Here is a 21,843-nt window from a genome sequence, read left to right as displayed (position 1 = left end):
GTATTTCTAGATAAAGAAACTATGTTCAGCACCTCATATCTGTGAGTTTCACATTCACAAATCTGACCAACTGTGGATCAAATTCAATCTACAGTAGGTTGAATCTAAAGATACAGAAACCATGGATATAAAAGCAGAATATAAGGAACTTGAACATCTGTGGATTTTGGTATTCATCAGGGGTCCTGGAACAAATCCCTCTGATATCAAAGGATGACTATTTTTTATAAAACTCAGGAAACAGGATCTGCTTCTTTTCTTTATTGAGGTTGTATTCCTGATTTGTGAGAATATCATGTATCACCTACAGATTAACAAGGGCACCATCTGTGTTCATATCAGGAACACACACAGTTCTGAACCCAGGAAGTCTTAAATATGAAATCATTACAATAAAACTCACAGATATCTATAATCCTTAATATCCCAAGAACAAGATGAAATATATAAATGGTATAAGAGTAAATAGAGATTTGGCCAGGCGCGGTGGCTCACGCCTGTAATCCCAGCACTTTGGGAGGCAGAGGCAGGCAGATCACGATGTCAGCAGATCGAGACCATCTTAGCTAACACGGGGAAACTCCGTCTCTACTAAAAATACAAAAAATTAGCCAGGTATGGTGGCATGTGCCTGTAGTCCCAGCTACTCGGGAGGCTGAGGCAGGAGTACCGCTTGAACCTAAGAGGCAGAGGTTGCAGTGAGCCAAGATTGCACCACTGCACTCCAGCCTGGGCAACAGAGTAAGACTCTGTCTCAAAAAAAAAAAAAAAGTAAGTAGAGATTTATAAAATTACAAAAGATAACTCCATAGTAGACAATAGAACATGCAAAAAATATAATCACTGAAGATGGTGAAGTAGGGCTCTCCAGTAATTCTCCACCCTCACAGAAACATGAATTTGAACTAGTCACATGTGAAAGAAAATACCTTCAAAAGAAAGAAAACAAGTGAAAAATCACAGTACCTGCTATAGACTAATACTAAAAAAGATACATTGATTATGTAAAGAATGTTTTACATCACCCATATCAATCACCTGTCCCCCAACATCAGGCAGCACAGAGAAAAAAAAAGAGAGAGAGAGAGAGAGAGATACTGTCCACTTGAAAAAAAGAGAGAGAAGTGAACATAGAAATTTCCCTTTGTCCCTAACAACAAATCTACCAGCATAAAATGCTCATGGACTCTGATTCCTGACAGGTATCTGCAATCTAAGCATCTAGACTGACACTGGTACCAGACAGGAATCCAACGGTCCTTTGAGAAAGACTTGAGTTCTGGCCTATATCACTGACAGATGACTGCAGCGACCTTCGTTTACAGAAAATACTCAGTGGCAAACAGGCAACAGAAGCCGTGGGCTTCAGGAACCACCCAGGACTGCAAAAACATTAAGAACCACGAAAATGAGCCTGATGCTGGGCCAGCTGTGGGAGCCAAAAATTTCCAGCCTGGGCTGCACCACCCAAAGCACTTCGAGGCTTAGGGCACTCCCTAGCACTGCACCAACAACAGCAATTCATACCAGATGGTCTACTCAAAAACCCTAGACAGACTTACTGTTGAAAGATGACCTAAAATAAAGTCACACTGAGAAGAATGGAATAAATATCTACTTCTTCAATGTGCAGACAGCAACACTTGACCACAATGCAAAAAGACAATCAGGGAAACATGACATCACCAAAGGGACAAAATCAGCTGCCAGTGATGTACACTAGAGATGGACATGTATGAACCATCTGGCAAGGAATTCAAAACTGTGGTTCAAGACAGTTCAGTGAACTTCAAGAAAATACAAAAAAAAATCAGTATTTTTTTTAACAAAGAAAATAGTTTTTAAAAATTAAACAGAAATACTAAAATATGCAAGGTACAAAATGAGAAATTCAGTAGAGAGCATCAACTGTAGAAGTGATCAAGCAGAAGAAAAAAAACTGTAAACTTAAAGACAATTTATTTAAAAATATACAGTAAGAGAATAAGAAAAATGAATGAAAAGGAATGAAGAAAATGTGAAATTTATGGGACAGCATTAAAGAGCAAAAATATGTCATTGAGGTTTGAGAGAGTAGATAACATTGTAGAAAACTTATTTTAATAAGTAATAGCAGAAAACTTTGCAAACCTGCAAAAAGATATAAATATCCAGATACGGGAAGGTAAAAGGTGTCTAGTATGATTGAATCCAATACTACACCATGACATTATAATCAAACTGTCAAAGATCAAAGACAAAGAGGGGATTCTGAAAGCAACAAGAAAAAATAATAAAATAGCATACAAGAGAGTGCCAGTATACCTAACAGCAGACTTCTCAACAGAAACCTTACATGCCAGGAGAAAATATGATGACATATTCAAAGTGCTGAAGAAAAACAACTTCTAAGAATACTGTACCATAAAAAATTATTTTTCAGAAATCAAGGAGAGATAGAGTTTCCCAGACAAACAGAAGCTAAGGAAGTTCACAATCAACAGCTCTGTCTTATAAAAATTGCTAAATAAAATTCTGCCAGTTGAAAGAAAAGGATGATAATGAGAAACATAAAAATATCTGAAAGTATAACTCACCAGTAAAAGTAAGTACACAGTCAAATTCTGAATATTCTAATAATGTAATGGTGGCATGTAAATCACTTGTATCTTTAAAAGGGAGAACAGAGGACAAAACTATTAAAATTAACAGTAACTACAATAAATTGTTAAGGAATATTCAATATGGAAAGATGTGAGTTGTGACATCAAAAATTCAAAATTGAAGGAAAGAGTAAAATTAACATGTAGTTTTACTTTTTATAAGTGATCAAGTTTATCAGTTTCAAACAAACTGTTTTAACTATAAAAAGTCTTTTAGTTAGCCTCATAACCACAAAGCAAAAATCTATACTAAATGTACTACAAATCAAAAGCAAAAAAATCAAAACATACTATTAGAGAATAATCACTTATCCAGGAAGGAAAACTGTAATAGAGGAAGAAAGTAAAAAGGATCTACAAGACAACTAGAAAACAATCAACAGAATGGTAGTTATAAGTCCTTCACTATCAATAATTATCTAGAATCTAAATGGACTGAATTCTCAAATTAAAAGACAGAGTGGCTGAATGAAAACAAAACAAAACTACAACTATACGCTGACTGCTGAAGACTAACTTCACCAGTAAAGACACATATAAACCAAGTGTAAAGGTAGAAAAAGATATTCCATGCACATGAAAACCGAAAGAGAATAAGAGTAGCTATATTTACATCAGATAAAATATACTTTAAGCCAAAAATGTAAAAGGAGACAAAGAAGGATATTACATAATAAAGTGATCAAGTCAGCAAAAGGATGTAACACTTGTAAACATATATGTGTGTGTGTGTGTGTGTGTGTGTGTGTATATAATTTGTATCCAACACCAAAGCATCTAAATATACAAAGCAAATAGATCTACAGGGAGACATACATTGCAATACAATAATATTAGGAGACTTCAATGCCTCATTTCCAGCAATAAAACAGTCATCTAGACAGAAAATCAACAAACATGAAATAGAAAATGAACTCTAGGCCAAAAGGACCTAACAGATATTTACAGAACATTTCATATAACAAAATCAGAATAAACATCCTTCTCTCAACTGCACATGGAACATTCTCCAGGACAGATCATATGTTATGCCACAAAACAAGTCTTAACAAATTTAAGGAGACTAGAATCATATCAAGTATATTTTCTGACCACAATGGAATAAAACTAGAAATCAGTAACAGAAGAAAATTCAAAAACTTTTCAAATACATGAAAACTAAACAACATGCTTCTAAATAACCAATGGGTCAATGAAGAAATTAAGTCTTCAATTTAAAATTTTATTTAGAAAATTGAAAAGGGAAACACAACATGCCAAAATATATGGGATATAGCAAAAGCAAATCTAAGTGAGAAGTTTACAGAAATAAATGTCTACACTAAAAAAAAAAAAAAATCTCAAACAACCTAACATTACACCTGGAGGAATTAGAAAAACAAGACAAACTCAACCCAAAATTAGTAGAAGCAAGAAAATATCAAAGATCCAAGCAGAAATAAATGAAATGGAGACTGGAAAACACCAAAAACAAAACAACAACAACAAAAAAAAAACCAAAAGAAAAAGAAAGAAAGAACAACCAAAAAGTTGATTTTTGGAAAAAATAAACAAAATAATCAAATGTTTATTTAGACTAAGAAAACTCAAATAAATGTAGTCATAAATGAAAAGATATTACAACTGACACCACAAAAATAAAAAGAATTGTATGAGACCATTTTGAATAATTTCTTATACATCAATAAATTGGATAACCTAGAAAAAAAATGGATAAAATCCTAGAAACTTACAACTTACCAAGATTGAATTATAAAACAATAGAATACCTGAATAAACCAATAACCAGTAAGGAAACTGAAATTAGTAATAAGTAGTTTCCCACCAAAGAAAAGCTGAGGATCTAATATATTTGCTGCTTAATTCTATCAAACATGTAAGTAAAAACTATTACCAATTCTTATCAAACTATTCAAAAAATATCAAAGAGTAGAGAATACTGCCAAACTCACTCCACAAAGCTGGCATTCCCCTGAGACTAAAACTTGCAAGAATACAACAAAAGAAAGCTACTTGTCAATAACCCTGAAGCAAAAATTCTCAATAAACCGAATTCAACACATGAAAAAGATCATTCACCATGATCAAATGGGATTCATTCCAGAGATGCAAGGATGGTTCAAAATATGCAAATCAGTAAATGTGACACATCCTATTAACAGTATAGAAGATAAAACCATATAATCATTTCAATCGACAGAAAAATAACTTGACAGAATTCATCATTTTTTTTTTTTAATTATACTTTAGGTTTTAGGGTACATGTGCACAATGTGCAGGTTTGTTACATATGTATCCATGTGCCATGTTGATTTCCTGCACCCATTAACTCGTCATTTAGCATTAGGTATATCTCCTAATGCTGTCCCTCCCCCCTCCCCCAACCCCACAACAGTCCCTGGAGTGTGATGTTCCCCTTCCTGTGTCCATGAGTTCTCACTGTTCAATTCCCACCTATGAGTGAGAACATGCAGTGTTTGGTTTTTTGTCCTTGCGATAGTTTACTGAGAATGATGTTTTCCAATTTCATCTATGTCCCTACAAAGGACATGAACTCATCATTTTTTATGGCTGCATAGTATTCCATGGTGTATATGTGCCACATTTTCTTAATCCAGTCTATCGTTGTTGGACATTTGGGTTGGTTCCAAGTCTTTGCTGTTGTGAATAGTGCCGCAATAAACATACGTGTGCATGTGTCTTTATAGCAGCATGATTTATAATCCTTTGCGTATATACCCAGTAATAGGATGGCTGGGTCAAATGGTATTTCTAGTTCTAGATCCCTGAGGAATCGCCACACTGACTTCCACAATGGTTGAACTAGTTTACAGTCCCACCAACAGTGTAAAAGTGTTCCTATTTCTCCACATCCTCTCCCTTTTATGATAAAGAATTTTAACAAATTAGTATAGAAGAAATATGTCACAACACAATAAATATATGTGTTATATATGACAAACATACAGCTATCATCATAACAAATAGAGAAAAGCTGAAAGCTTTTCCTATAAAATCTGGAAGAGATGAGGATCTCCACTTTCAGCACTTCCATTCAACATATTACTTGAAGTCCTAGCCAGGGCAATTAGGCAAAAGAAAAAAAATAGGCAGAAATAAGCTGTACTTGCTTGCAGAAAACAACCTGAAATATAAAAAATCATAAACAAATGAATCTTATAAAACTCCTAAGCCTTCTCTTGATCCTAGAGTGCCTGGAAACCTTTATGAACTCAAAAATATAGGAAACCAAAACCACTTTTAAATAGACAAGTAGATAAATGTATGACTTTTAGATTCTTTCTCCAAAATTCTAATCTAGTACACACCCATAATATTTCTCTTCAATGAACTGTAGAAATGAACCTCTCCATTTTAGTATCAGTATTCTACTACTGACCACTGTTTTATTTCAATTTATCTCATTCCAAAACAGTTCTAAGACTCTTCTCAGAATTCAGACTCTCAAAACTCTAAATCTCATGACAAAAACCAGCTGTGAATCAAACTATAATTACAATAAAGATTATAGGCTGCTAAAGCTTCTTAAAGCTCAAATCATAATGCCTGCTACCATCAGAGAGGACAAGAATAATCTTAAAATGGATTGCATCCTAATATGACATGGTATAAATTCTGTATCTTTTGATCTTATACTTTAAAACATGTTTCTCAATTAAATGAATAGGATATATATACTCAAGCTAAATAAAACAAGGGGAACAGGATCTTTCTCCATAAAAATGTTATTCTGTTTTCTCTAAAAAGGAACAGATACACATTAAACTATATAAACATCAAAATATTTTCAAAATGAGCAATCTTATCACTTAACTGCTACACCCACCCAATTCCCTACCTATACTGTCAATGCTAATACCCACCTGGTGGGGTTATAGTGAAGATTAAAGGGCCAAATACAGAACTAGTAAACAAAGGTAATCAGTATTTATTAGCTGTTTTAATTAAATTTGAAATCCCATGTAGAACATGTTCTGTAATACATAAATAAATAACCGTGTTCAAAAAGTTATTTAACTATGAGATGGACATTTAGGCTAACTTATCACAGCTGACCCATCTAGAAAGAATTCTATTAAACATTATATTTCTTCAGGAACTATTACAAGACTATTTAGAATCAACACTAGTAATTTGTAATGCAGGTCATGAACATTTTTCAAAATAAAATCATCTCTTTTAGATCACAGATACAGAACTTTTTGACATTATCTGATAGTTGAAAACACAGTGCTTTGAACTGAGACAAAGTTCTTTTGGGAGGGAAATTCCCTAAAATATGTATATCATGCAAAAAAACAAAAAACACAAACAAAATCTCTGTGGTCTATGTGAACACATACAAATTATTTCTCATGAAGAGCATATGTTCATCACACCAGAAATGCAGAGCTCTATTAATCATGATCCCTATATCAGGATGATGGACACCACTCTGGATGACATTCTGGGTGCCAGGGGGAGCTTCTTCAACCACCAATGAAATGCTTCCACCCAAAAAGTGACATTATTTCCACTCCCATCTTCACTGGTCCAAGCATGTCACTTGGTGACTCCTAACTTGACAGGGGCAGAGATGTGCAATCAGCAGTGCCCAGAAATAGAGAATTGAATACTAGACAATACACCAATGCTGCCATACTATCCATGGGGATCTTGGCAGGCTTGCATTGTAGAAAAGAGATGGGTTTAGATCAAAGTGATTATGAAGTAGAGGAGGTTCTGAAATTTTCATAAAAGGAATGCCAACTCTACCATTTGAATATATTGCCTCTAACATAACTCCCTCTTTAATCAGTAGCAGGGATCTTTATCCTCTCGCTGAAGAACGGTTTTATTCCAATACTTGCTAAAAGCTCAGTTGAGGCATGTAATAATTGAGGGAGACTAAAAACCATGTTAATTCTTCATCACTCTAGATTCTCCCCATTATTTATATCCCTCTTGCACCATCAGAAAGTGATATATACAGACCATAGTATATCATCTCTAAGCATAACTACCTATTATGCATTTAGAGTAGTTAGAAATGAGTTAAGAGCAAAACTATTTGCCTTCTTCTCTCACAGTAATTTGGTGAAGAAGATAATTCAATACTGAGTATTTAGCTCCTGTAACAGTAATTAAATCTAAAATATTTCTACTCAGAACTTTTGAGGAAAGGCCTTGAACTGCTCAGATGGGATAACTGAATTCACTTTACTCACCATCCTTATTTCCGTTAATATTATAACCTCCTTTATGCGTGATCAAGTATCACAAATATTACAGATTCAGAGTTATAAAAGAAGCAATACACTACCAATTTTTTTCAAAATATGATGTCATTACCTAAATTCTGTAAGTCTTTATTTTTATACTTTAAAAAAGGGACTTTAAGGAGTAGTTTTTTTTTCAGTTATGAAAGGTAGAATTTCATTTTAAAACCTCCTATTTGTATTTTCTAATATGCACTTATCTTTTGAAGAATTTAATCCCATAATTTACGTAAAGGAGAGTTATCTGTGAATTTATCATGCATATAATAACAAAATGAAAATAGCAAATAATGAATAATCAGTCTTAAAGAAAATGAAATCATTTAAAGAATTATTTCCACTGTCTTTCAATGGTATTGGAATATGATACTTACAAAGGTTCTGGGCAATTTTAGAATCTAAAAACTTAAGTTCTTTAATTTTTTTCTTAATCGATTTCTTCTCTTCAATATCCTCCTCTTCTCTTTTCTCTGTAAAACCAAGAGTAGATCCATGTTAAGGGCACTAATTCATTCAAATACAAAAGTGTAAAAAGTGAACTTTTTATTATTAAATAAGCTAAAAAGGATGTAACTCTTCTAAATAAAAGTTATAAAAACAAATAAAACAATAGATATCCCAGGACCTGAACTGTTGAAGATAAAAAGTGGGAGCTTTTATGCCAGAGAAACTATGGAAAGTAAATATTTGAAGGTCTAACAGGAAAAACAAAAATAAAACTTACATATACTATGGAAACCATTACAAATGGGTATAAGAATAACTACAATTAGCTCATTTGAATAGCATACAGGATACAGTTATAAAAATTAATACACCTGCACTCAAGTTGCAAGTATATTAATTGGATTATATTTTTTAATTGGATTATGAAGCTAGCTCTAAGAATGCTAACTAAAACACAGTCATTTTATGTCTAATATACAATACCATTCTTATTTAAAAACATAGCTTATGGAAAATTAACAGAATAAATTTTATTGATTGCGAATGTTGAATCATCTATGCATCCTTGAAGTAAATCCCATTTGATCATACTGTATTATCTTCTTGATGTATTATTGGATTTGTTTTGCTACTATGTTGTTGAGGATTTCTGCATCTAAATTCATCAGGAATATTGGTCTAAATTTTCTTTTTATGTTGGGTCCTTGTCTTGTCTTGGTATCAGTGTAAAGCTGGCCTTGTAGCATGAGTTAGGAAGAATTCTCTCCTCTTCATATTTTTGGAATAGTTTGGAAGGAATTGGTGTTAGTTCTTCCTCAAAACCTTGGTAGAATTCAACAGTGAAGCCATCCAGTCTTGTTGGAAGACTGATCAACTTCCTTACTCATTATTGGTCTGCTCAGGTTTCCTATTCTTTCTGATTCAATCTTGGTAGCTACGTGTCCAGAAATTTCTTCATTTCTTCTAGGTTTTCCAATGTGTTGACAAACATTTGTTCATAATTAGCCTCTAACAATCCTTTTTATTTCTGTGGTATGTTGTAATATCTCCTTTTTTGATTCTGATTTTATTTGCGTTTTCTCTTTTTCTTCTAATGGTTTATCAATTTAATTAAAAAAAAAAAAAACAACTTTTCATGTCTTTAATCTCATATTGTTTTTTGTTTGTTTTGAGACAGGGTCTCGCTCTGTCACCCAGGCTGGAGTGCAGCAGCATAATCACAGCTCACTGCAACCTTGACTTCTCAGGCTCAATTGATCCTCCCACCCCAGCCTCCCGTGTAGCTGGGACTACAGATGTGTGCCACCACATTCAGCTAATTTCTTTTTATTTTTCACAGAGACAGAGTCCCACTATGTTGCCCAGGCTCGTCTTGAACTCCTGCCCTCAAGTGCTCCTGCCCTCAAGTGATCCTCCCACCCCAACCTCCCAAAGTGCTGAGATTACAGGTGTGAGCCACCTCACCCAGCAATGTATCTTCTTTGTTTGTCTCTGTTTCATTTAGTTCTGCTCTGAACTTTATTATTTCTTTCCTTCTACTAACTTCGGGTTTTGGTTTGTTCTTTTCCTAGTTCCTTGAAATACATCACTAAGTTCTTGATTTGAAATCTATTTTTTTATGTAGGTATTTTTTGCTACAAACTTCCCTCCTAGTACTGTTTGTGCTATATTCTAAAGGTTTGGGTATATTTTGTTTCTACTTTAACTCATTACAGAAATATTTTTTATTTTCTTAATTTTTTCATGACATGTTGGACATTGAGACCAATTGTCTAATTGGACATTAGAGAAGCAAGTTGTATAATTTCCATATTATTTGTAAAGTTCCCAAAGTTCCTGTTGTTGATTTCTAGTGTTACTCCATTGTGAGCTACAAAGATACTTAATATAATTTTGATTTTTTTAAAGTTGTTGAGACTTGTTTCCTGGCCTAACATATAGTCTATTCTGGAGAGTGTGTTCCACGAGCTGAAGAGAAGATGTGTGTTGTGCACCTATTGGATGCTATGTTCTGTAAATGTCTATTAGATCTATTTGGTCTACAGTGCAGTTTCAGATTGATATTTCTTTGACAATTTTCTCCCTAGATGGTCTGACTAATGCTGAAAGTTAAATTCTCCAACTACAACTATATTGGAGTGTCTCTCTCCTTGCAGATATAATAATATCTGCTTCAAACATCTGGGTGTTCTGGCGCTGGGCATTCATACATTTAAAACTGTTATATTCTCATGCTGAATTGGTCCCTTTATCATTATATAATTATCTTGTCTCTTTTTATCTTTTTTGACAAAGTCTATTTTGACTGAGACAAGTATAGCTTATCCCTGCACACTTTCACTTTTCATTTACATACATTTCTTCAATCCCTTCACTTTTAGTCACTGTGTATCTTTACAGGTGAAGTGAATTATTGTAGGCAGCATATATTTGCATCCCATTTTTTTAATCCATTCAGCCAGTATATAACTTTCAATTAGAGAATTTACACTACTTATAATCAAGGTCATTAATGGAAGAGCACTTAATTCTGTCATTTGGTTGATCATTTTCTGATTGTTTTGTATATCCTTTGCTCATCTCTTCCTCTCTGTTTATCTTTGTAGTTTGGTGGTTTTCTGTAATAACAATATTTGCATTCTTTCTCATTTGTGCGCCTGCTCTATAGGGAGTTTTATATTTTTATGTGTTTTAACAGTGGTAGACACAGCTTTCTTTTGCTTCCAGATACATGACTCCCTTAAGCAGGGAGTCTAGTGGTGATGAATTCCCTCAGTGTTTGCTTGGCTGGGAAAGACTATTTCTCCCTCATCTCTGAAGAACAGCTATACTGAGTAAAGTATTCTTACCTGAAAGTTATTTTCTTTAAGCATTTTGTATGTATCATCCAATTCTCTCCTAGCCTGTAAGTTTTCTGCTAAAAAAATTGATGATAGTCTGATGGGGATTCTCTTATATGTGACTTGACACTTTTCTCTTGCTATTTTTATAAATCACTCTTTGCCTTTGACTTTTGAAAATTTGAATATAATATGTCTCACAGAAGAGTTTTTGACTTGAATCTATTTGGGAATCTCTGAGCTTCGTGTATCTGGATGTGAATTTCTTTCCCAAGACTGAGAGTTTTCAGCTATTATTTCATTAAATAGGTTGTCTATGCCTTTTCCCATCTCTTCTCCTTCCAGTAATCCCAAAACACAAAATATATATTTGCTTAATTTTGTTCCACATGTCACACAGACTTTTTAAATCTTTTTCTCTATTTTTTTTTTTTTTTTTTTTTGGTTTGTCTGGGTTATCTCAAAAAACCTATCTTCAAACTCAGAAATTATTTCTTTTCCTTGTCTAGTCTACTGATGAAGGTCTTGATTGTATTTTTATTTCCTTTATTGAATCCTTCAATTCAAGAATTTCTATTTGACTCTTTTTTTTGCATCTATTTCTTTGTTGAATTTCTCATTCTAATCAATTGTTTTCCTGATTTCTTTATATTGTCTACTTGTGTTCTCTGTGTTTCACTGAGTTTCCTTATGATCATTATTTTGAATTCCCTTTCAGGTCTTTTATAAATTTCTTTTTATTTGGGGTGTGCTATGGGAGAATTACTATGTTCCTTTAAGGTATCCTGTTTCCTTTCTTTTTCTGTTTTTTTTTTGTGTCCCTATAGTGATATCTGTGCACCTCCTGTAATAATCACTTCTAATTTTATAGAGTAGCTTTAATAAGCTAAGACTTTTTCCTGCAGATGTATTTACAGCATCGATTAAGTAGAGTGTTTGGGGTTTTGAGTGGGAGCAGCCACATAGTCTCTGTGTGATTTCTTCAGCCATAATCATCAGCAGTGTCTGAGATTTCCTCAGGGGCGTAGGCTGCAGTTGTTTGTGGAGGCTTTGGTATGACTTTCATAGTGATGAAGATGAAAAGCCAGACCCAAGGTGGGTCTGTCCTTGAGCCCAAGTGGCATCAAGTGGCATGTATATGGATACCAGCAGGCCCTAGTCACATCAGTCCTTCATCCCCTGGGCAGCAAACATAGGTTCTGGGAAGACTAGTCCTTGGGCCCCTGGGGGTTGTACTTGGGGACTGGCAGTAACAGTCAGGTGGCACATGTGATCGATCGTATGGCAGTCCCACACTGGAGGTGGCGAGGTTGCTATTGGAAAAAATTGGGAATTTGATAAGAAAGAAGAGTGTAGCAATGTGTCTTGGTAGATATGTAAATCACTAAAGGTAAAGTTCAAAATCTGAAATGCTCCAAAATCTGAAACTTTGAGCATCAAGATGACACTCAAAGGTTATGTTAAAAGGAAATGTTCACTGGAGCATTTCAGACTAGAGAGATTTGGATTAGAGGTGCTCAATCAGTAAGTATTATGCAAACATTCCAAAATCTAAAATACAAAACACTTCTGATCCAAAGCATTTCAGATAAGGGATATTCAACCTGTATGTTACAATTATATATTTTGGTACATAGCATGAGGTAAGAATCAAATTTTCCATTTGATATTTCTGTGTCATTTTATATAATTAACCATCTGTCTCAACTGATTTTAAGTTACACTTTGATCATATACTTAGTGTCTAGATACGTTATTTCTATTTTTCTGGGCTACTAGGTCTGCTACATTATTCTCTGTGCTACTGTTAACACTGCTATCACCCTGTCTTAAGTACTATAGATTTATGATACATTTTATTCATTGGCTGTTCAAATTATTTTTCTCCATATCTAAATTTTGTTCATTTTTTTTTTTTTTTTTTTTTGAGATGGAGTCTTGCTCTATCGCCCAGGCCAGAGTGCAGTGGTGCGATCTTGGCTCACTGCAACCTCTGCCTCCCAGGTTCAAGCAATTCTCCTGCCTCAGCCTCCTGAGTAGCTTGGATTTACAGGCGCATGCCATTATGCCCAGCTAATTTTTGTATTTTTTTTTTTTAGTAGAGACAGGGTTTCACCATGTTGACCAGGTTAGTCTCGAATCCCTGACCTCAAGTGATCCATCGGCCTCAGCCTCCCAAAGTGTTGGGATTACAGGTGTGAGCCACCGCGCCTGGCCCTCATTTACTTCTCCACATGAACTTTAGAGCAATCCAAAAGGTCTAAAAATAAAATCCATTTGAACTGTATTTGAATTGCAAGGTAATTGTAAATAGATTCTGAGAGATTTGATACCTTGATCATTTCCGAACTTCCTTATCATAAACATGGCATGTGTTTATAATTATTCAACTTAGCACAGTGTTCTTCATACACGACCTGTATATTTTACGTTAAGTGTTAGGTATCCAAAGGACATTTAATTTATACTCCTAGGTACTGTATAGAAACTTTGCCTAATTTTGTATACATGTTTTATAATCAGGATTTTACTTATTTTGTCTTTCATTCAGATAAAAAAATTTATTAAGCAACTAAAAGAGACTGTGTTAGGCAACAAAGATACAATGCTAGACAAGATAGAGAAATTCCTTGCCTCAAAGAATTTAAGGTCTAATAGAAGTGACTATAAAATAAATGACAATTATAATACATGGATGTATTAGTGATGTTATAGTGAAAACTACGCAAGAATACAGAAGAGCACCCTAACCATGCATGTCAAAAATAGTCCTTTTGGGATAAATACCTAAGCAAAGCTTGAAAGGAAAAAGGAGTCAGCCAGGTAAGAAGGTGGGAGTATGTGGCAAAGACACAATAATAGAAGAATAGTATTTGAAGGTGTAAAGGTGCAAAAACTCTAAAGGCACTGAAAGACGTGAAGATAACAAGAACAGAAAATATTAAACAGAAATAAATGACACCAGAAATGAGTCAGGTACCAGATCACATAAGATATTTTAAGCCAGGCTAAGACATTTGGATTTTATTCTCACAGTAATGAGGAGCCACTGAAGATTTAAGCACATGAGACATCAGGAGAACTATATTTTAGGAAAAACTCAGGCTAAAGAAGGTGATTAGAAGAATGGCAAAAATCACAATAGAAGGGCAAGACTGAAGGAAGTTACAGTAATCCAAATGAAAGTAAATGGCACCTTCACCAAGGGCAATAACAACAGGGAAGGAGAGTGTGGATGAGTTACAAAAGTTGATTCTATAGTGGGAAATAGACTAATTACTGATCCAGCCCAAATTTGTCTCTTGAACTCCAGACTTGAATAACCAACTGCTCTCTCTCAACATCTTTATTTGGATGTCTAATGAGCACCTGTACTTAACATGCCCAAAAGCAAACTCCTGACATATACGTGCCCACCTCCATATCTGCTCTCCCAACTATTTTCTTCAGCTTAAAAAACGGGAATGTTCTTTTTTCTATTTTCAAGTTAAACGCTTGAATTTTGCTACTATTCCCCTCACAATAATATCCAATCCATCAGTGAATCTAGTCGATTCTAACTCCAAAATATTCACTAAAGTAATCACTCCTCACCATTGCCCTGGCTACAATTTCTCTTTTTGTGGCTAACATCTTTTTTCACCTGGACCACAACTGGTTTCTAACTAGTCTCCTTGCTTTCAGGCTTGACCAGCTGTAGTCTCTCCACTACAGTGCAGCAAGTGAATCCTGTTAAAAACTTAATGGCAAAGGCTTCACTTACTGCCTTATATAGAAAGCAAACTCTTCACCTGGTGTTCTGTATCACCATTGCTCTGCCTTTTTTCTCCTTCAAAGCACTTACTCCTTACATATCATAAATTTGATATTGTCCCTCTTCCTCCATTAGAAAATAACATCCTTAGAGGCAGAAACTTTGATTGTCACTATATTCTTAGCACCAGGATTAAAGCCTGGAACACATCAGGTGCTCAACAAATATCTTTTGGATGGACATACATATGGTCACTTGTGTGTACGTATGTATGAATCGGCAGAGCAAAAGAGAATAAAGAGGATACTCAGGCTTAAGCAATCAGATAGATGATAATGATAATGTTTATTTAGATAAACGATGGTGATGTTTATTTAATTCAGCAACAAATGAGGAACAGGTTTGGACTAGTCCAGTTTAAAACATGTTCAGTTCCAGAAGCTCTTGTATATCCACATAGTCATGTACAAGAGGCAGCTGGACATACAGATGTGGAGAAGAGAAAATGGAAATGATGATACAGGTATCAATCCTAGTAACTACTCCACTGACTGTCGCAGGTTTTCCAGGTACATATAACGACACTTTCATCTCCTTATTCCCAAAATTTAAACCTTGTTTCTGGTCTTGTTGTATTATTAAAATTTTCAGATGAAGGCTAATAAAAAAGTTAGTAGGATTCCCTTCCTTAACCTGACCAAATAGCAATCCTCAACTTCTCAGAAAATGTATACATTTTATTTTCTTGTCTTTATTCTTAAGAGCAGACTGTAACTTTTTAAAATGTTTACTTTTCTCATCATCAGTATCCTTTTACATTCTGAAACATTTCATAGTCTACCTAAAGAAAAACGTCAAAGACACAAGTAACCGTAAATTTTAAATCACATTTACTGAACACCTATTAAGTACTGCACTGAATGCTTTCTGTTTCCGTTTCCGTTTCTTATATAATTCTCATTATAGTCATCCTAATACTACTACTACTATCGTTGTCATCACCATCATCACAATAAGGAAAAATAATGCTTAGGGTAATTTTAAGCAACAAATCTGATAAAAGAATGATGACCACCTGACTTGGACTCCAATATTCTTTTCACTATCTATGAAGTATGTTAGGTGTCATAGTTTAAAAAAAACAAATACAAGCAACCTTCACCACTTCAACCTCCAAATAAGACACTGACATAATTTAACCAATTCTACCTTTTGAAAATAAAAATGACAAATTAGACTCTTACTGAATTTAATGTATCAGCATACTCAGGATGGTGAGTATACACCCAGTAAGGTAATCATCTTCTCCCATCTTCGCTGCTATCATATAATCATAGGATTGTTGGGACAAAGGATCAATGGAACTTAGATAGTGAGAATATGGACAAAGGGATACAAAGAAGCAGAATTGCCTAAGAGAGAAAACAACAGAAATTTTAAAACCAAAAAAGAAATACTTTTTTGTCGATATGAAGCCAGATAATGAGTCTATTATACAAAAAGACTGATTTGGAAAAATCTTTCATATTGAGAGATAACAAAAGTTTCTTTGTTTTTTATTTTTTAATGCAATCAGGGCTGCATCAGTGGAAAACCAGCAAAAATGTTTTATGCAAAGATCACTGATAAAGCAGCACCTAAATGTTGGCAACAATAAGGATGAATTAAAAACAAATGAGCATAAAGGAGGACATTTAGTGAGAATGAAGTTTTTGTACAAAATACTATTTCTGGTAGCCATGCTGGCAATACCTCTGGTAAAATACTAGCATGCCTGGAGGAAGGGCAGGGTCCTCTGTCTGGGAACTCAGGCCTGGAATCCTGACAGCAGGTTCTACATCCCAGTCTGCCACATGCTAGTAGCTAAACCTCATTATGGCTGTGATTGCTCACCTATGATACAGGGATACTGGCCCTCTACAAGTAGTTGTGAAAATGAAATGAGATGATAAATACCTTCATGTAACCCTCCCACTGTGGTGACAAAGAAGAGTACAATCAGAGTCCATAAACACAATTTAGCATTCAAGAGTAAAGCACACTTTAGGCTCAAACCCATGAATCGGTGGAGCTACTCTTCTAAAGCCAGTACAAAATACACTTACTCTGAAAGACTAGATTTTCTCAAATATAACATGAAACTCTGAATCATAAAGTCAGATTATTAGTGCCATCCATACTTGTGATCTAGCTTTGTTGCCATTACAGTTTTGTGTTTAATTTTACTTCCTAGAGATGCTGCGTAAGGCTCCATTTTTCCAAGAGAAGATTAATACTCTTCAAAAACTGTTCTGATCACTGACACAGCATATACCGCATTTTATAAGGGTTTTATGTCAGAATGAAGTCAAAGATGACAAAAGTTTCTATGTTGCCAAGAGCCATGAACTGAAAAAGTCTCTTTTAATTACATTTTCTTTTTTTTTTTTTTTTTTTTTTTTTTTTTTTTTTTTTTTTTTTTTTTTTGAGATGGAGTCTCGCTCTGTCGCCCAGGCTAGAGTGCAGTGGCGCAATCTCGGCTCACTGCAAGCTCCGCCTCCTGGGTTCACGCCATTCTCCTGCCTCAGCCTCTCTGACTAGCTGGGACTACAGGCACCCGCCACCACACCCGGCTAATTTTTTGTATTTTTAGTAGAGACGGGGTTTCACCGTGGTCTCGCTCTCCTGACCTCTTGATCCGCCCGCCTCGGCCTCCCAAAGTGCTGGGATTACAAGCGTGAGCCACCGCGCCCAGCCTTTAATTACATTTTCACTTCATTCTTTTTCTATTTTCAAAGTTTCAAAAATAGTAGCAAAATTATATAAAGAATATCATTTCAAAATCCTTTCTTTCATACTAAATTTTCCATTTAAAAATCATAATTCCATGTCACATGGTTATACATATTATTCCAGTTCATTTTCCATTATGTACTAATCAGATTGATTAAAAATATAGCTTTTTAGGAGTGAGATTTCATATAAATATTATCATACATTATTTCACCATTGCAAAAGAAAAAAACACCTCAGAATATGCAGTTTTAAATGTTTTACTAGTCAGTATAGGCATAAAAGGTAATTAAAAACCAGTTTTCTCTTTCTATAACCGAGTATTTTAAATCAGTAAATGTTACTAATAAGTGTTTATTCTTCTTTTGTTGGTACTCCCTGGTTAAATGCATCTTATGACAATATGCACTTAAAATATTAAGCATTTTAAGTTTTTTTCTGGTATGCCTTTAGCATAGATATTATTAAATTTCACATGTTAATGTTTATAATAAATTACCTTTTTAAATAGACTAATTACACTAGCCTTAAGAGGATGAAAATAAGTATATCTGATTAAATAAGCAAGTATTCTTCTCTATGACGCAGAGAGAAGTCAATAAATTCAACTCAACTGAAAAAATAAAGTAAGCAAAATAATTTACCTAGAAAATGAAAAACACCAGTCACTAATAGTCTTCAAATGGGGAGATATCTATGAATTATTTGCATAATTGCTGTTATTTTTCTTTGCCTTCTAACTCAGGAGATTCTAAGAGGCTGATAAAGAGTATCGAAATTTAAAAGATATAAATTTTTGAACCAGAACAGCCCTTCAGTATGGACTTTAACCATCTCATTCTATAAATCAGGAAACCTAAGCACAGAGAATATAAGCTACATACTGAAGGTGGCACAAGGCTTGGCTATGAGCAGACCTGAGACCAGGAACTGACCACCACACAGCAAGCCTAGAGCATCCTCTGGGACAGGGAATCTGCATGAGGAAAGCAGTCTGCAACCAAGCACATTAGAAAGGATAACTCCCCACACTTTGCATTTACAGTTGATCCAAATTTTCCCTTGCTGTACATGTTCACCAGGACAGTTAGTGGGAAACTGAATAGGCCTGAGGGAGGGAAGAGAAATGTTTAGTCTCCAGAACACAATGAACAGGATTTAAAGCTTTGGGAAATAACCACACAGTTGACTCTTGAACACGTGCTTGCACTGCACAGGTACACCTATATGCAGGTATTTTTCAATAAATGTAGTCAGTTTTCCATATTGACAGACTCCCATTTGCAACCAAACACAGACTGAAACTACAGTATTCTCAAGAAGCAAAGCCTGTGGATATGGAAGGTCAACTGTAGGCTGGGAAGAACCAACTTTAGGACTTGAGTATGTGTGGATTTTAGTATTTGTTGGGTTCCTGGAAATAATCCCCTGCAAATACAGAAGGATGACTCTGGTTCCAAAGGAAAAGTCAAGAATGTGCCTATCACTACCTCTCAAGTAGTGGGTAACTTTGCTTTGGATAGGCTTCAATTATTCAGCCATAGAGTAGAATGGAATATACTTGATAATCTTAAACTTAAAGGTCAGAAATGGAGAATAGGCAAATGACAGAAAAAAACTAAATTTCTGAGAGTTAACAATATTGGTGGTTGATAGGACAATATGGTTTCAAAGAAGGTTTAGGTAGCTCAAAAGCAAATGATACAGAATACATATGAAAAAAAGTGAAAAAATTTGTAATGTTTTTATGAGTTGGCAATAGACCGTTGGGAAAATATCGAAGTAAATGCTTTGGTATTGAAAACCACATTGTATAAATCACTTTAGTCATATCTGCCTTCTCAAACCAAGTTTTAATATTTCTAGGCACATAAATAAATGGGTATGTACCTAACTACATAGAAAACAATCAGTGGAGAAACAGGCTATTTTTCTATTCAAATACTAATATATATGACTGCCATAACAAATCAGGGTATTTTACTAGCAAAAAGAAGTCTGTTTGACAATTCAAGGCTAAGAATTATATAATATATAGGAAGAGTAGTTAAAGCCCTAAATAAAATTTTGTGAAACAGATTATTTCAACTGTAGCAATCATCAAAAATGTAGCAGATAAATGCGTATTTCTCTTTCTGTGACATTCTGTTTTAGCAGACAATGTCACAAAACAAATAGTCTTGAAGGTCTTTTTTCTGCAACTCAATTCCTACACAGACAGGAATAAGAACCTCACTACTTAATAAACCCTTCATTATGGGTATATCTAGATTTTTTTAGCCATAGTCATATGTACAAAAGAACTGTTAAAGTATCGGGAAATATCTTGTTAAAAAACTTAAAGTATATACCTCAAAACAATAACGATTTTTACAAAGGCTACCTAAAGAATGCTTCCCCTACCTCTTTATTCCTATATGAAATTAAAAACCAAAATATTTCATAAAAACTGCTTAATATCCAAGGACCTTCTAAATTATAATAATTAGCAACTTTGCTCATCTCAAAAGTATGACCCCTACAAAAAGAACCATTTTATTGAGGTCTCCCTGGGTATAATCACCCCCTCATAACCAAAGATTTAACTAGCAGAAAAACAAGAGTTCAAATCAAATAAAATATTAACACCATTCAAATTCACAGATGAAACAGCTTTTTAAATTCACAAGCTGTGGATTAGAGAGAAAAATAATCCTGAAAAGTTAAGCCTATTTATCACATATATCTTAGTGTTAACTGGGTTCATTACAATTTGATATGAGCTCTGACTGAATGGATCTAAGGACTGAGAGATGAAAGTAAAAGATAACAGGAAAGAGTTCAAAACCCAACTGAAAGAAAACGGAATCCTGTTCTAACATCATCTCTCTTGGCTCATCACAACTTCTCCAGAAAACATCCATAAATTTTTATGTGTCCTCAAAATCTCACCACCATAAGAAATACTTCTAGTATCTGGCCCCTGTGAATTCTTCTTGAATGTTGGTGCTTCCCAATTATGGAATCATACATGTATATTCATAAAAAATAATTTTTCCAGCTGGACACGGTGGCTCACGCCTGTAATGTCAGCACTTTGGGAGGCTGAGGCGGGCGGATCACGAGGTCAGGAGATCAAGACCACCTTGGCTAACACGGTGAAACCCCATTTCTACTAAAAATACAAAAAAATAGCTGAGCATGGTGGCGGGTTCCTGTAGTCGCAGCTATTCGGGAGGCTGAAGCAGGAGAATGGCTTGAAACCAGGAGGCAGAGCTTGCAGTGAGCCGAGATTGCGCCACTGCACTCCAGCCTGGGGAACAGAGCAAGACTCCATCTCAAAAAAATAATAATAATAATTTTTCCACTATTTTTACGTATAACATTCTCTCATATGTTCACTGATGGTAGAAATAAATCTCTGCTAGAATAAATTACAAAACCAACTCTGAAAGTTAATGTATGACATACAAAGACATATACAAAAGAAAGTTCAAGAGAGGATAAAAGTCATGAATGAGAACTCAGTGTACATTCCTAATTTAGAAGAATTAAATCCAAATGATAACACAGGTAATTCAGGATCTCTAGCATGGTGTCGAATGGAAAGAGTTGATAAACCAGCTTACTAGTATTTGTACACACAATGCTAAGCAACTTGAAACTAGTAAAAGTAACAATACATTATATTAACAAACAGAAAAAAAGCAATGTCACATTAAATCATAGGCAGACCATCCTGGTGTGTTCCTGGGGAAAACAGAACACAATCATCAAAACAGCCAGAGTGATTATCCAAAACTTGATAGAAGAGAAGTGATCTGACACAAAAATGACCATTATTCCAAAATACTGAAAAAGAATTGACTGATAGCAAAATGGTCAAGCTTAAGTAGTAGAATTTTACAATAAACTTACTTCTATATTTGATGACAGCATGCCTATAATTTTGTGATCTTGTATTGGGAGGGGGGAGGAGGGGAGGGAAAGCAAAAGAAAGAAAGAAAATGCTTTATTGTATGGGGAATGGGGTGTGGGTGTGCCAGGGTAGAAAAGAGGAGGAGAAGGTAGAGACAATACCTAGGTATTTGTTCAAATGAACTCAACTTTTATTATCTAGACTCTCTGAT

At 34.7% G+C, this 21,843-nt stretch overlaps 1 protein-coding gene across 6 annotated transcripts in view; it reads right to left on the bottom strand.

Annotated features, from left to right (window-relative positions):
• Positions 1-21,843, bottom strand: part of DIAPH3 (diaphanous related formin 3) — a 507,090-nt gene that overhangs the window by 248,894 nt on the left and 236,353 nt on the right. For all 6 annotated transcript variants that reach the window (XM_055244170.2, XM_055244171.2, XM_063618797.1 and 3 more), the window contains one exon: positions 8,296-8,391. In XM_055244170.2, coding sequence (XP_055100145.2) covers positions 8,296-8,391 — 96 coding nt within the window. The remainder of the gene's footprint in view (positions 1-8,295; positions 8,392-21,843) is intronic.

This window comes from Symphalangus syndactylus, chromosome 15 (genome assembly GCF_028878055.3).
Source record: "Symphalangus syndactylus isolate Jambi chromosome 15, NHGRI_mSymSyn1-v2.1_pri, whole genome shotgun sequence".
Taxonomy (NCBI): domain Eukaryota; kingdom Metazoa; phylum Chordata; class Mammalia; order Primates; family Hylobatidae; genus Symphalangus; species Symphalangus syndactylus.
This window is presented reverse-complemented; position numbering and strand designations above follow the sequence as displayed.